Below are 13,669 nucleotides of genomic sequence, written 5' to 3'. Positions count from 1 at the left end.
GTTATACAATCAGGGCATTGTGAATCAGTAATAGAAGCAGATAGAGTGAGGGTTGAATTTTAGTTTTAATTTAGTTTAGAGATACATCGGCCCACTGACTCCTCGTCAACCAGAGATCCCCACACACTTACGCTATCCTACACACTAGGGAGAATTTTTACAATTATATCAAGCTAATTAACCTACAAACCTGTACGTCTTGGAGTGTGTGAGGAAACTGGAGATCCCGGAGAAAACCCACGCAGGTTTCGGGGAGAGCGTACAAAATCCGTACAGACAGCACCCATGATCAGGATGGAACCCAGGACCTTTCCGCTGTAAGGCAGCAACTCTACCGCTGTCGAATTCTGTGAAATAGGATAATGTCAGCAGAGCTTTAATATTATTTTTGGTGGGTGGAAGATGGGATATTGACTGAAAGCTTTGGAATCAATGGAATGCATGGGTAGAAACAAAGTGACATAGAGTATGGAAATGTTAAAGAAAGAACTGCAGATGCTGGAAAAATCAAGGGTGGACAAAAATGTTGGCGAATCTTAAGCGGGTGAGGCAGCATCTATGGAGCGAAGGAATAGGTGATGTTTCGGGCCAAGACCCTTCTTCATACCGATGTGGGGGGGGGGGGGGGGGGGGGGGGGGGGAAGGGGCGGGAAGAAGAAGAAAGGAAGAGGTGCGGGGACAGTAGGCTGTGGGAGAGAGTGGGAAGGGTTGGGGAAGGAGGGAGAAAGCAAGGACTACCTGAAATTGGAGAAGTCATTGTTCATACCGCTGGGGTGTAAACTACCCCAGCGAAATATGAGGTGCTGCTCTTCCAATTTGCGGTGGGACTCACTCTAGCCATGGAGGAAGTCCAGGACAGAAAGGTCGGATTCGGGATGGGTGGGGGAGTTGAAGTGCTGAGCCACCGGGAGATCGGGTTGGTTAATGCAAACTGTGCAGAGGTGTTGGGGGTGGTCTCTCACCGATGTAGAGCAGTTGACACCTAGAGCAGCGGATGCAACAGATGAGGTTGGAGGAGGTGCAGGTGAACCTCTGCCTCACCTGGAAAGACTGCTTGGGTCCTTGGATGGAGTCCAAGAGGGGAGGTAAAGCGACAAGTGTAGCATTTCCTGCGGTTGCAAGGGGAGTACCAGGTTAAGGAGTGGGTTGGGTGGGAAGGGACGAATTGACCAATGAATTACGGAGGGGAGCGGTCTCTGCGGAACGCCAAAAGGGGAGGAGATGGGAAGATGTGGCCAATGGTGGGATCCCGTTGGAGGTTGCGAAAATGTTGGATTATCTGTTGTATGTGACGGCTGGTAGGGTGGAAGGTGAGGACAGGGGTGACTCCGTCCTTGTTAAGAGTGGGGGGATGGGGAGTGAGAGCAGAGCTACGGGATATAGAGGAGACCCTGGTGAGAGCCTCATCTATAGTCGTAGAGACGGAACCCCCCGTTCCCTAAAGAAATAAGCCCTTTGGCCTAGTTCGGCATGCAAACCAAGATGCCTATCCAAGTTAATCCTAATTGTTCATATATGACCCAAGATAGAAAACAAAGTCAGAGGTGCAGTGTTTAAATTGCTGGATGATCAGCCAACTGACCATTGATCAGAGGCATAAGTTTGAAACCCACTATTTTGGTTATGTTCTTCAAATTCAAGAGATTAAATGAATTGGATATATCTTTTCCGGGAAGCTCGTAGTAAACTACTGGATTTTTCATAAGAACTTATCTGATTTACTGTTGTTTTTGAGGGAAGAAAATTCAACAAAATTAGATTTCAGGCTCACTCATGTGGTTGACATATCTGACCTCTCGGTCCAGGAACAATTAGGTTTGGATGCATTGTTAATCTCGTCCACATTCATGAAGGTTTTTTTGAAAATTAGAGTCTTGGGAACATGAGTAAAGTTGAGAAAAGCAGTTATTTTGAAAGTAGTAATAGTATCATCGGCGGTCACTCGAAACGAGTATGATTGTCCCCTCCATAAAGTCGTCTACTTGTGCGTCTGTAGAGGCTGATCCGTGATTAACACACCTTGGTGCAACGTGGGCAGTGGAGACTGGCGGTGGTTGGTAGTCGTCGAGCCCCCTTCTCCCTCTCCTTACGATGCTGTCGTTTTGTCTCTGCGACACGGTGTAGTTCCTTTTCGTGAAGTGCACAAAGTGCATTTCGTAGAGAGCATATAAGGAATAAAAATTCAGCTATAAGAGAGTTGAATATATTCAGTGCCAAATCTATTGACCTCTTTCTGCTTCACTTTTTAGTTTTACAACACGGATTGTCTCCTTTAACCATTGTGTGGTATCTAATACTTGTCACAACTTTCTGGGTGGAAGATTCTGCTGTAGTTTTCTTTCTGTGGCATTATTTCCCTTTTATGCACCTCAAGACTACCTCCTTTTTCATAATATTGATATGTTTCAGGACGTCATTGTTCTTCCTTGATTTCCATAGCTTCCATGACCTTCTGCATGGTAAACACCGATGGAAATTATTAATTTAAGATTTTGCTCATCTTCCTTCGTTCTATAAAAGACGACCACACTGATCCTTAAGGGGACCCGTTATCTTACACATTTTATTTTTGCTTTAAATATTCTTCTAGAACGTCTTGGGATTCCCCCTTACCTAATCTGCCAATGATATCTCACAATATCTCAAGGAAATCAATTGTTTTCTTCTGTGCCATGCCCAGGCTTATATTTTTTAATATTTTGTTTGGCAGGGCTTCTCAATCCCGTGAAATTTCTCAGCTGAGGAGCAAGACAGCTATGCTTGAAACAGAATTAGATATGGCAAAGAGACAGTTGGGTACTGAACGATTTGAAAGGCAAGTAGATCCTTTTTTATAATATTTCACTCTTTTATAGTGATCTTTATATACTGTACATCAAGGTTATCCAACCTCCTGTGTCTAGAAGGTGATTTTGGGTTGAAGCAGCAGTGAATTAGTGACAATTAGCTGACATGGTGATTCCAAAAGACATTCAACCCTTGTTTGACATTGTGCAGAATTTTGGCATTCATAGGATGCCCTCAAGAGACCTGCAGGTGGCCATAACTAGAGCATTGTGGCCTACTTTGGCACTGGTTAGAGGCCCCCTCTCCTCCCTATTCCACAGCAAATCCATTTTCTTGCAGGTTGATATTTGAGTTTCAATATTATTGATTTTCTCCCCATTGCAACTTTTTTTTTGCATTCTCTACTGCTTCCTATCAATCAACTGCTTGAATCTTGATTATGCTCTCTGATGATCCCTTTTGATCTTCACCAATCCCAAATCAATCAGCAGTGGTGGGAAACGTCCAAGAATCAAGAACAATAATTTCTACGACATATGATGCCTTTGGGTCAGAGAGTTGTAAATCACATTTAAAAAAAAAATTGGCCCATTATGCACAATCTTGTACAGAGCCCTAGTGAGACCACACCTGGGGTATTGTGTGCAGTTTTGGTCCCCTAATTTGAGGAAGGACATTCTTGCTATTGAGGGAGTGCAGCATAGGTTTACAAGGTTAATTCCCGGGATGGCGGGACAGTCATATGCTGAGAGAATGGAGCAGCTGGGCTTGTATACTATGGAGTTTAGAAGGATGAGAGGGAATCTCATTGAAACGTATAAGATTGTTAATGGCTTGGACGCGCTAGAGGCAGGAAACATGTTCCCGATGTTGAAGGAGTCCAGAACCAGGGGCCACAGTTTAAGAATAAGGAGTAAGCCATTTAGAACGTAGTCGAGGAATCACTTTTTCTCACAGAGAATGGTGAGTCTGTGGAATTCTCAGCCTCAGAGGGCAGTGGAGGCAGGTTCTCTGGATGCTTTCAAGAGAGAGCTAGATAGGGCACTTAAAAATAGCGGAGTCAGGGTAATGGGGAGAAGGCAGGAACGGGGTACTGATTGGGGATGATCAGCCATGATCACATTGAATGGCGGTGCTGGCTCGAAGGGCCGAATGGCCTACTCCTGCACCTATTGTCTATTGTCTATTGTCTTACTATTATATTTATCAATACTAGTCCCATTGACCCGTAGTTGATCCATAGCTTGAATGCAACCATGTGCATAGACACATGGTGTTTGTTTCAAATTTAAGAAGCTGAAACATCCAAGTTCTTTCACCTAGAGATGGCAGGAATGTATTTATGTCCATGAAAGTCATACAGTGTGGAAACAGGTCCCTCAGCCCAACTTCCTAAAAACCGGCCAACATGTCCCAGTTACACTATCCATGTACCTGTCTAACTGTTTCTTAAATGTTGAGATAGTTCCTGACTTTGGCAGCTTGTACCGTACATCCACCACCCTTTGTGTGAAAAAGTTACCCCTCAGATTCCCATTAAATCTTTTCGCCTTCATCTTAAACCTATGTCCTCTAGTCCTCGATTCACCTACTCTGGGCAAGAAATTTGCATATTGGCATCGAACCTGTGCATCTGATGGTGATGAAGATTCCAGCCCTTAAATAGGGGACTTTGTAATGTCATCTTTGTCCTCTTGTCAGCCCATGACTTTTCTCCATATTCACCATTCAACAAGAAATTGTTACCCCAGCAAAGATTGAAGCAGAAAATCCAGGCCAATCAATTGTCATTGCCTCACAAAAACTCTTGGGGGAGCTGCATTCCAAAGAGTTGTTTTGCCTTAAACTGTTCAGTTTAATGCAGCAGAGTATTACTGCTTAATGTGAGCAAAATAAAATGCTGCAAGAACTCAACATGTCAGGCAGCATCTGTGGAGGGAATGGAACGACATAGTTTTGGGTTGGGACACTTCTTTAGAGTCTAAAAAGGGTCCCGCCCTGAACATTGTCTATCCATTGATGCGTCCTGACCCTGTTGAGTTCCTCCAGCACTTTGTTTTTGCTCAAGATGCCAACATCTGCAGTTTCCTGTGTCTCCATATTATTGCCTAATTTGTTTGATATACAAAATATAATAAGATAAATTGCTCTGAATTATACTGTTGTTAACCTTTTTACACGCTTTCTGGCAATGGAGGCATTTGCTTGTGCTAATTAAAAGCATTCTGAATGTACTTTTACAGGGAATGCGCAGTTCAAGAACTTCGCCGACATGGCCCCTCTTACCGCACAACTTCACCACCTCAACCTTCCTTAAGTCCAGGTTCACATTCACCTGAGCGTTCCAGCCGGCGATCTCCTGATTGTTCCCTAAATAGATCACTGAACAGGTATCTGCGAGACATTACATTTCAATGGTGTTGCGTGTGTGTGTGTGTGTGTGGCTTTCAGGCTGAAAATATCCAGCATCCAAAAATAATTCTTACATCTACTTTGGTTATTTGCTCCACTGGTAGCCAAAGTGAGTAAGAATTCCAATGGCGAATCACAACATAGAACATGTTTGAGAGGAGCCAATGACTAGTCAATTTGGCAGAATTATTTATATTGCTCTGTATTTAGCCTGTAAAGGAAAATGTTATTTATATTTTATTTAATGTTGGTTTTGTTTCTACCACTGTAGTGCTGGCCAAGTAGGTTTAGTTGTATTTTGAACACGTAAATTAATTAGAATCTTTAGGATCTACCAAATAGCTGCCAGCAGTCCAATCAGGCCATTCTGTGCTTTCAAAACAATTGTTTACATGGAAGTTATGATGCTTTGGGTAACCAAGATGTATGTCTGTCGAGGCTAATATGGTTACTTATATGCAATTTTACATTGAAATTAGAAACATGAGTAGACATTGATGTGCTCCACCACTTCTGAAAGTGCTGATTCTTTGCCGGCATATAGATCCACAAGCTGTAGCTACTCTTCAAAAAAAAAGTTTTCTTCTGCAATGAGCTCAAGGCAGTGAATGTTGATGGGTGTTTGAATGTGGAAGCCAAGGCAGGTGAGACTAATCTTGGCTTCACTCTACATAAGTTTATTTCCACCTTGTTCCCCCCCCCCCCCCCCATCCCTAGCCAAGGTACATCAAAGATAACCACTGAACTTCAGTTATTATCAACAAATGCACAACAGGGGTCCAGCCTCTCAGGCATGTTTATACTCTTATGTATTTAAAGCTATCACTAAATTAAACATCAGTTAAAGCTGATTCCTGTTACTGTTTGATCCCGCCTGCTAGATTTTTTTTGGTTAAACTTCAAATTATATTCCATTAGTCCATTATTTGTACTGATTGAGAGGTCAGTTGGCTATCTTGCTCCCAGTGGAACTCAGAGCAGGATTTGAGCAGACAGGAAAATAATCACTCCACAGAATAAGGGGGAATGGAGCAGCTAATCTTCCAACCAGGGTACTGATAAAGGATATGTCTTCAACAACTGATCTCTCCCGCACAAGTAAAGTGAACGAGTTGTTAATTAAAATGTTTGAATTAATTATATATTTTAAATCTTTACTGTGGAAATGTGGAGTCAGTTTTGGATTCCTGTCACAGAGTTGCTCTGAGCTGAATCATTCTCGCTGTGCTGGAAAGCACTGGGCTTCCGTAAACGTTTAAATAAAAAGCTAAGAGTTGGACCTTCATGCAAGAGAGAGATGAGGAGTATCACTATTCCAAAAAAAAACTTACCGAAACAAAACTTCAAATGGAGTAACATGACTTTGATTTATTTTATTAGTTAACAGCAGTTAATCTATTCAATGAAAAATCCTACCGATAAATGTCATCAACATGATGAATTAATAAAGGTGGAAATTACTTGCATTCCCATCACAACATTGGGCTGAATGGTCGGTAATTGGAAAAAAGAAATTGAAATAATATACTTAAAAATAATTACCGAATAATTACCTTTTTTTGCTTTTAAAAATACATGCCGAAATGTCACTGTGCAGGGGTTTGATCCAAGGTTTTCACATGTTCATTTGTTAACCATGTGTGTTTGGAGTTCCATAATTAAACCAGCATGATCTATCATTATGGCTGGATCGCTTAAGAGTGTCGGTTCTAACCTGGAACAATTCCACAAATTAGCATGACACCATGGGCTGAACTATTGTGACGACTAACAGGACAACATCCAGATTCTCTCATTCTGGATTGGAGATTGTAGCAGTGCTAATGACCGCCTGCACAAAGGATTCCCACTACTCCATCCAAACATCTTTAAAACAACTTAAACGGATTCACATGAGATGAATCAATAGACAATAGGTGCAGGAGAAGGCCATTCGGCCCCTCTAGCTGCTCTAATCCATCTGTCTTATAAAAGGGAATAGATAAAATAGTCATTTGCACTGTTGCATGTTTTCTTTAAATGCAAAAAAAGGGTAAATGACAAGCCTAATTATATATACTGTGCACATCATGAAGTGCCGATCATATTTAGCATTCGATTTTGCAATTGTTCAATAGTTTGATAAATTGTGCAGTTCAATTAAATCAATAAAACCTTTAAATCATTTTGTATCTACAGTGACATTGTATGTGATGATAGATTTGAAATGTATTTTTCTCAGCTATTATAGATCTTATGATGTACATATTTTGTCAATGCACAAATAAGCACATTATGCTTGAAACAGCATAAAGTATTTTTCCAACTTTTATCCTCTGCAGGTGTTTTTTTTTCTCTCTGGCACGATAACCTAGTCTGAGTGAACATCGCTGGTCAACAATAGTTATTTTGATTCGTTATTAAACTATTTGTACCTCTGTGCTTGAGCAGTATTGAATTTCTAATAATGGAAACTAGGTGTCCAAGAAAGAGTAACATCAAAACAAGATGATTAGTGAATTGTTTAAAAGTATTAGAAATGCACTGTCATAGGGTTCTTCATTTTGACTGAGCTGATGTAAAATCTGTAAGAATCTTCAGCTCTGTAAACATGCTCACCCGTGACCAAGTTGCCACAGCCCCAGGGGTGTTTTTGCCTGTCTGGTTCGTTAAGTGATTGAGAAGTCTTTGGATTTATTTACTGTAAGAGAGACAGCTGGTTCAATTGTTGCCCATCTCTGCAATCTCTGGTCGTATGTTCATATGTAGAGATGATTGCTGAACCTAAACCGCAATTGGTTTTGTGCATAGAATCAATATCAGAGCTAGTAGTTTCAGCCTGCCATTTTTATCTTATTTCACGGAGAATGTATTTCCAAAGAAAAGCAACAGAATTTTGAAAATAAAATACAATAAGGACTAACGGAAAGTGCTGGGGATCCAGCATTTGTGGAGAAAGAAATAGATTAATCTTTCAAGCCTGTGACCCTCCATTAAGAACTGGTAAAGTAAGAAAACAAGCATGCATAAAATGCAGAGAGAGTGGGGCCCAGTGGAAAGAACTTGAATGCCGTTGATACGGTGAAGCTCAAAGTTATCTTCAGTACCTTCCAAGCAAGAGAAATTATTACTTATTAATCATTGCTGATCTGTTTGGAGGACTATAAGAGAGGAAGATGAATGAAGACAATATAGAGAGGGAAAAACAATACATGCTGACTGTGCATTGCAGAATGTTTAACCTGGACACCCTGGGTACATAACCTTTTGCAGACATTTCCTTTGTTCTGTGCACTGTTGCTCTTGTCTGCAATCTAAAAAAATGCTTGTTTCTTCAGTTCTTCTAGTCTTCGAGGTCATTAACCTGAAATATTGACTGTTTTTATGCCCACAAATGCTGCATGATTGTTTGAGTATCCAGAGCAATTTCTGATTTTATTTCAGACTTCCAGCATCTGCATGTTGCTTACCTTTTAAGTTGAAATGTAAGTTATTTTAAATTTAAATTATTCTTGTTTCCATCCAGGGCATCTTCTCTGAAGGAGTTTTGACGTTAGCGAAGGTTTATCTCCATAATCATTTGGAAAGGAGAATGAACCTTTGACACTTTCAAGAAGAACATTCCACATTTCAGTACAATTGAATTCTGTATTATCGATTTTGTTTGAACGTGTTAATGAAGTACCCATACTTTCACGTTATATGCCAGAGAAATTTACTTTGTCTACTGCATTTGGTTTTCCTTCTTAGGGATTTTTTAAAATGCAAAGAGAAGCAACTTTTCAAAAGGGTTTCATTCATTAATCACATAATCTATAGACATTTCTCTGTCTTCTTGCATTGTAGCTCAACTTTGTAAGTGAATATCATTAACTGAACTTGAACACAAGCTGTCAAAAGTTGCAAATAAATCCATTGAACCAAGGAAAACCTTGTACACTGTTTCTATTGTTAATGTTATGAGCAAACGAAAAAACCTTTATAAACCAGTTTTTAAAAACCTAATTAATTGTACCACTAACTTTTAAATTTAACTGTAGATATTAATTAGATAATCCTGTGTACATTCAATAATCTAATATGATTTCCAAAGCAAAATATGTGGTAGAACATTATAGAGGCCATTTCCTTCACTGTTTCCTTATTAAGCAAATGAATATATTTAATACACTTTAGCATATTATATATTCTGCATATAACCCATTACTTTTAGACTCCAATGAAAGAATTGGTGCAAAATAAGAGCTGGCTTGGCTCCCTGATATAACTAGTATTAAATTTGTTCAAGAAAACACAGCTGAAAAATCCTGTTTCAGTTCTATTGTAGAACCAATACAATCTACTAATGTATCACTCATTGACACTAAGTTACATGGCTAGTCAAAGAGCTCAATGATGAGAGTAGTGGAAAATGGAAAATCTAGTACTGCTATAGTGGTTGGGAAATCTCTGTATTCGAGCGTTATTTGAAATAATTTTCAATAGTCCAGAAAATCAAAGTCAAATGCCAAAGCCCCCCAAGTATGCCAGATTATAGGTATTACGCATGTGAATTTACAAAGAGAGGTACCAAGTGACTAACTCAAGAATAAATAAAGAGAAGCTGCTGGAAGCAAATTATACTCATTATATATATAAGGCTATAACAGCTTTGGCAATGTTCCAGATTGAAGAAAGTAATAACAAAGGAGAAGTAATGTAACACCCAGTGTAGCTGGGAAATTGCATTTTAACAATGGTTTCATGTGGTCATCAATAGACCTTGATAACCAGCTGTTGGTGTGTGTTCCCTACTGAATGTATAACAAGTATTTATCTGTCTAGTGTTGTACACAGATGCTTTTTTCCTGACTTATCTTGATCTTTCCATGAAAAATAGAACTCCACTTGGTTATGGTAGACATATGAAATGAAAAGAAGAATGGGTGCCTACAAGTGAATTATAGGTATCCAAACCTGTTACAGTGATGTGGCATTAAAACATTTGTATGATTTTCAGGTACTTAGAACTTTGTTATTGAATTAGCTCCTTGAAAGTTGCATTCAAATGGTTTTTTTTTAAGTAGCATAGACTATTTTTTAGCTTTCTCATGGCAGATTTAAATTATCAGTATTGGATATGAATCTTTTGCAAGTGCCAATTGCCTTGAATTATTATTTCATAATTATTAAAGAAAGACACAAAATGCTGGAGTAACGCAACAGGTCAGGCAACATTTCTGGAGAGTACAATGGGTGACGTTTTGGGCCGGGACCCTTCACACTGATTGCAGGAGGGTGGGGGTGGGAACGAAAGCTGGAAGAGAGCAGGGAAGGGGCAGAGCAACATTACCACCGTTTTCAACGAGTATCATTCAAGGACATTTCAATACGAAACAATATCTGGCCATTGAAGAAAACTACAGTAATTAACTGAAATGATCTCTTGGAGACAGTATAATTAATGGGGTGTGAAATCATGGAATATTGCAACATGTTAATCTGTCAAATTTAAAATATTTTGTAGGTACACAAAAATGCTGGAGAAACTCAGCGGGTGCAGCAGCATCCATGAAGCGTGGGAAATAGGCAACGTTTCGGGCCGAAACGTTGCCTATTTCCCACGCTCCATAGATGCTGCTGCACCTGCTGAGTTTCTCCAGCATTTTTGTGTACCTTAAAATATTTTGTCCTTGGTTATTTATGCTCTATTAATATATTTTGTTGTACAATAAACTTAAGCTTTGAAATTGAGCTATTCTGATCTAACTGTGGCAGAATATCATGAATAGTGTGTTCATATGTGAGGGTTTGTCATTGATTTCTGCATTTCAATTGGGCTTCAAGTCTTGTGGACCAAGTCACTTTGTTTTAGTGTGGATTTAATTATTTGGCAAAAGTGTTTAATAGCTACAGGAGAGGTAGTTGGTAAGAAATGTTTTTATCAAATGTCGATATTTTTTCATCATGCTTAAATAATTAGAAATTATGTGTCATCAACAACATCTAACTTATTATGTCTCAATGTTCTGGGTTTTTGATTGAAGCGGACTTCTACTACTTCCATCAACTAATGGTGGGATTGATCCACAGCATTTGAAAACGTGCTGGAAGGCAGGATAGAGCAAGACTGAGTGTGCAAACCATGATTTTCACATAAGGCTCTGTCTGGAAATGGATAGGTCATGTTTTCAGTTGGGAATCTTCTTCAGACCCCTCACCAAAGATGCTGCCTGACCCGTTTAGTTTAGTTTAGTTTAGTTTAGAGATACAGCGAGGAAACATGTCCTTCAGCCCACCGAGTCTGCATCAACCAGCGATCCCAGTACACTTGCAACATCTCACATGCTCGGGACAATTTACAATTTTTACCGAAGCCAATTAACCTACTGTTCTGTCATCGGGTCTTCTCTTCCTTCAATCCGGGACATTGCGTGCAAACGTTGCTTGGCCAAGGCCAACAGCTTTATAAAAGACCCCACACATCTCCATCATGGACTGTTCACTCTGCTGCCCTTGAGCAAAAGGTATCGCAGTATAAGGAGCAGAACGACCAGGTTCTGCAACAGCATCTTCCCCCGAGCCATCAGACTCTTGAATTCCATGTAACGTGCCGCCACTATTATCTATTTTATCTTTTTATCTATTTTATTTTTGTAATCTATTTTATCCTTTTGTGATTTTATGTTGCACGGTGAGTCAGATGCAACAAAATTTCGTTCAGACTTGCATTTATTGGCGTATTTTTGAATGACAATAAAGTCTTTGATTGATTGATTGTACGTCTTTGGACTGAGAGGAAACCAAAGCACTAGGGGAAAACCCACGTGGTCACAGGGAGAGCGTGCAAACTCAGTACAGACAGCATCCATACAGTCAAGATCAAAGCCAGGTCTCTAGCGCAGTAAGGCAGCAATTCTACCACTGCACCACCATGCTGCCCTTAAGTTACTCCAGCACTTTGTGTTCCACACAAGAGTTCCAGCATCTGCAGTTCCTTGTATCTCCAGGGCAAATTATTTGATATTTGTATGTATTGTTTATGTTGACGGGATGTATGATAATAATCATGTATGTTAATCCTACTGGGCCTTGTGATAAAGGAAAAAAATGATTTCCAACAGAGAGATGGTAAAATGGGAACTCTACAATATTATTCACTGTTCATATTTGGATCTCACTGGCACCTCAGCTTTTAATAATCCCATTGCTTGAGGAACAACTTGATCCAAGACCATGCTTGTTTATGCCCCTGTCCCACTTAGGAAACCTGAACGGAAACGTCTGAAGACCTTGCGCCCCACCCAAGGTTCCCGGAGGTTGCAGTTGGTTGCTGGAGCTTGCAGGTAGTGGAAGCAGGTAGGGAGACTGACAAAAACCTCCGGGAACCGCACGGAAACCTTGGGTGGGGCGCAAAGTCTCCAGACGTTTCCGTTCAGGTTTCCTAAGTGGGACAGGGGCATTAGTTTTTTTTAATTTCTTGCTCACACCAACTGTTGCTGAATAAAATGGTTTATTAGATAGGCCCACAAAGACTATACTAAGGTCATAAGGAATAGGAGTAAAATTAGTCCATTCGGCCCATCAAGTCTACTCAGCCATTCAATCATGGCTGATCTATCTCTCCCTCCTAACCCCATTCTCCTGCCCTCATGACCCCATGACCTCTGACACCTGTACTAAATAAGCATCTATCAATCTCTGCCTTAAAAATATCCACTGACGGCCTCCACAGCCTCTGTGGCAAAGAATTCCACAGATTCACCACCCCTGACTAAAGAAAAATTCTCATCTTCCTAAAAGAACGTCCTTTAATTCTGAGGCTATGACCTCTAGTCCTAAACATCCTCTCCACATCCACTCTATCCAAGCCTTTCACTATTTTGTATGTTTCAACGAGGTCGCCCCTCATTCTTCTAAACTCCAGCGAGTACAGGGCCTGTGCCGACAAACGCTCATCATAAGTTAACCTACGCATTCCTGGGATCATTCTTGTAAACCTCAACTGGACCCTCTCCGGAGCCAGCACATCTTACCTCGGATATGGAGCCCAAAATTGCTCACACCGTTCCAAATGGGGCCTTACCAGCACCTTATAGAGCCTCAACATTACATCCCTGCTTTTGTATACAAGCCTTCTTGAAATAAATGCTAGCATTGAGTTTCCTATCTTTACTTCCTTTATCTGATATTCATATACTTTAGGGGAATTTCCATTACTACAGAAGAGGCATAGACAGGGTGATGCACAGTCTTTTACCCAGAGTAGGGGAATCAAGAATCAGAGGACATAGATTTAAGGTGAGGAGGGAAAGATTTAATAGGGACCTGAGGAGCAATATTTTTACACAAAGGATGATAAGTATATGGAACAAGTTGCTGGGGGAGGTAGTTGAGGCAGGCACCATCACAATGTTTTAAAAACATTCGGAAAGGTACATCAATAGGACAGGTTTGGAGGGATATATGGACCAAACGCAAGCAGGTGGAACTTGCGTAGATGGGGCATGTT

At 40.4% G+C, this 13,669-nt stretch overlaps 1 protein-coding gene across 6 annotated transcripts in view; it reads left to right on the top strand.

Annotated features, from left to right (window-relative positions):
• Positions 1–10,695, top strand: part of tsga10 (testis specific, 10) — a 94,929-nt gene extending 84,234 nt beyond the window's left edge. For 3 of the 6 annotated variants that reach the window (XM_055636561.1, XM_055636559.1, XM_055636562.1), the window contains 4 exons: positions 2,711–2,815; positions 5,031–5,177; positions 5,744–5,843; positions 8,705–10,695. In XM_055636561.1, the coding sequence (XP_055492536.1) occupies positions 2,711–2,815; positions 5,031–5,177; positions 5,744–5,807 (316 nt within the window). In that variant the 3' untranslated portion in view covers positions 5,808–5,843; positions 8,705–10,695. The remainder of the gene's footprint in view (positions 1–2,710; positions 2,816–5,030; positions 5,178–5,743; positions 5,844–8,704) is intronic. The other 3 variants (XM_055636557.1, XM_055636560.1, XM_055636558.1) reach the window with 2 other exon arrangements.
• Positions 10,696–13,669: the final 2,974 nt, after the last annotated feature.

This window comes from Leucoraja erinacea, chromosome 6 (assembly GCF_028641065.1).
Source record: "Leucoraja erinacea ecotype New England chromosome 6, Leri_hhj_1, whole genome shotgun sequence".
In the NCBI taxonomy this organism is placed as follows: domain Eukaryota; kingdom Metazoa; phylum Chordata; class Chondrichthyes; order Rajiformes; family Rajidae; genus Leucoraja; species Leucoraja erinaceus.
This window is presented reverse-complemented; position numbering and strand designations above follow the sequence as displayed.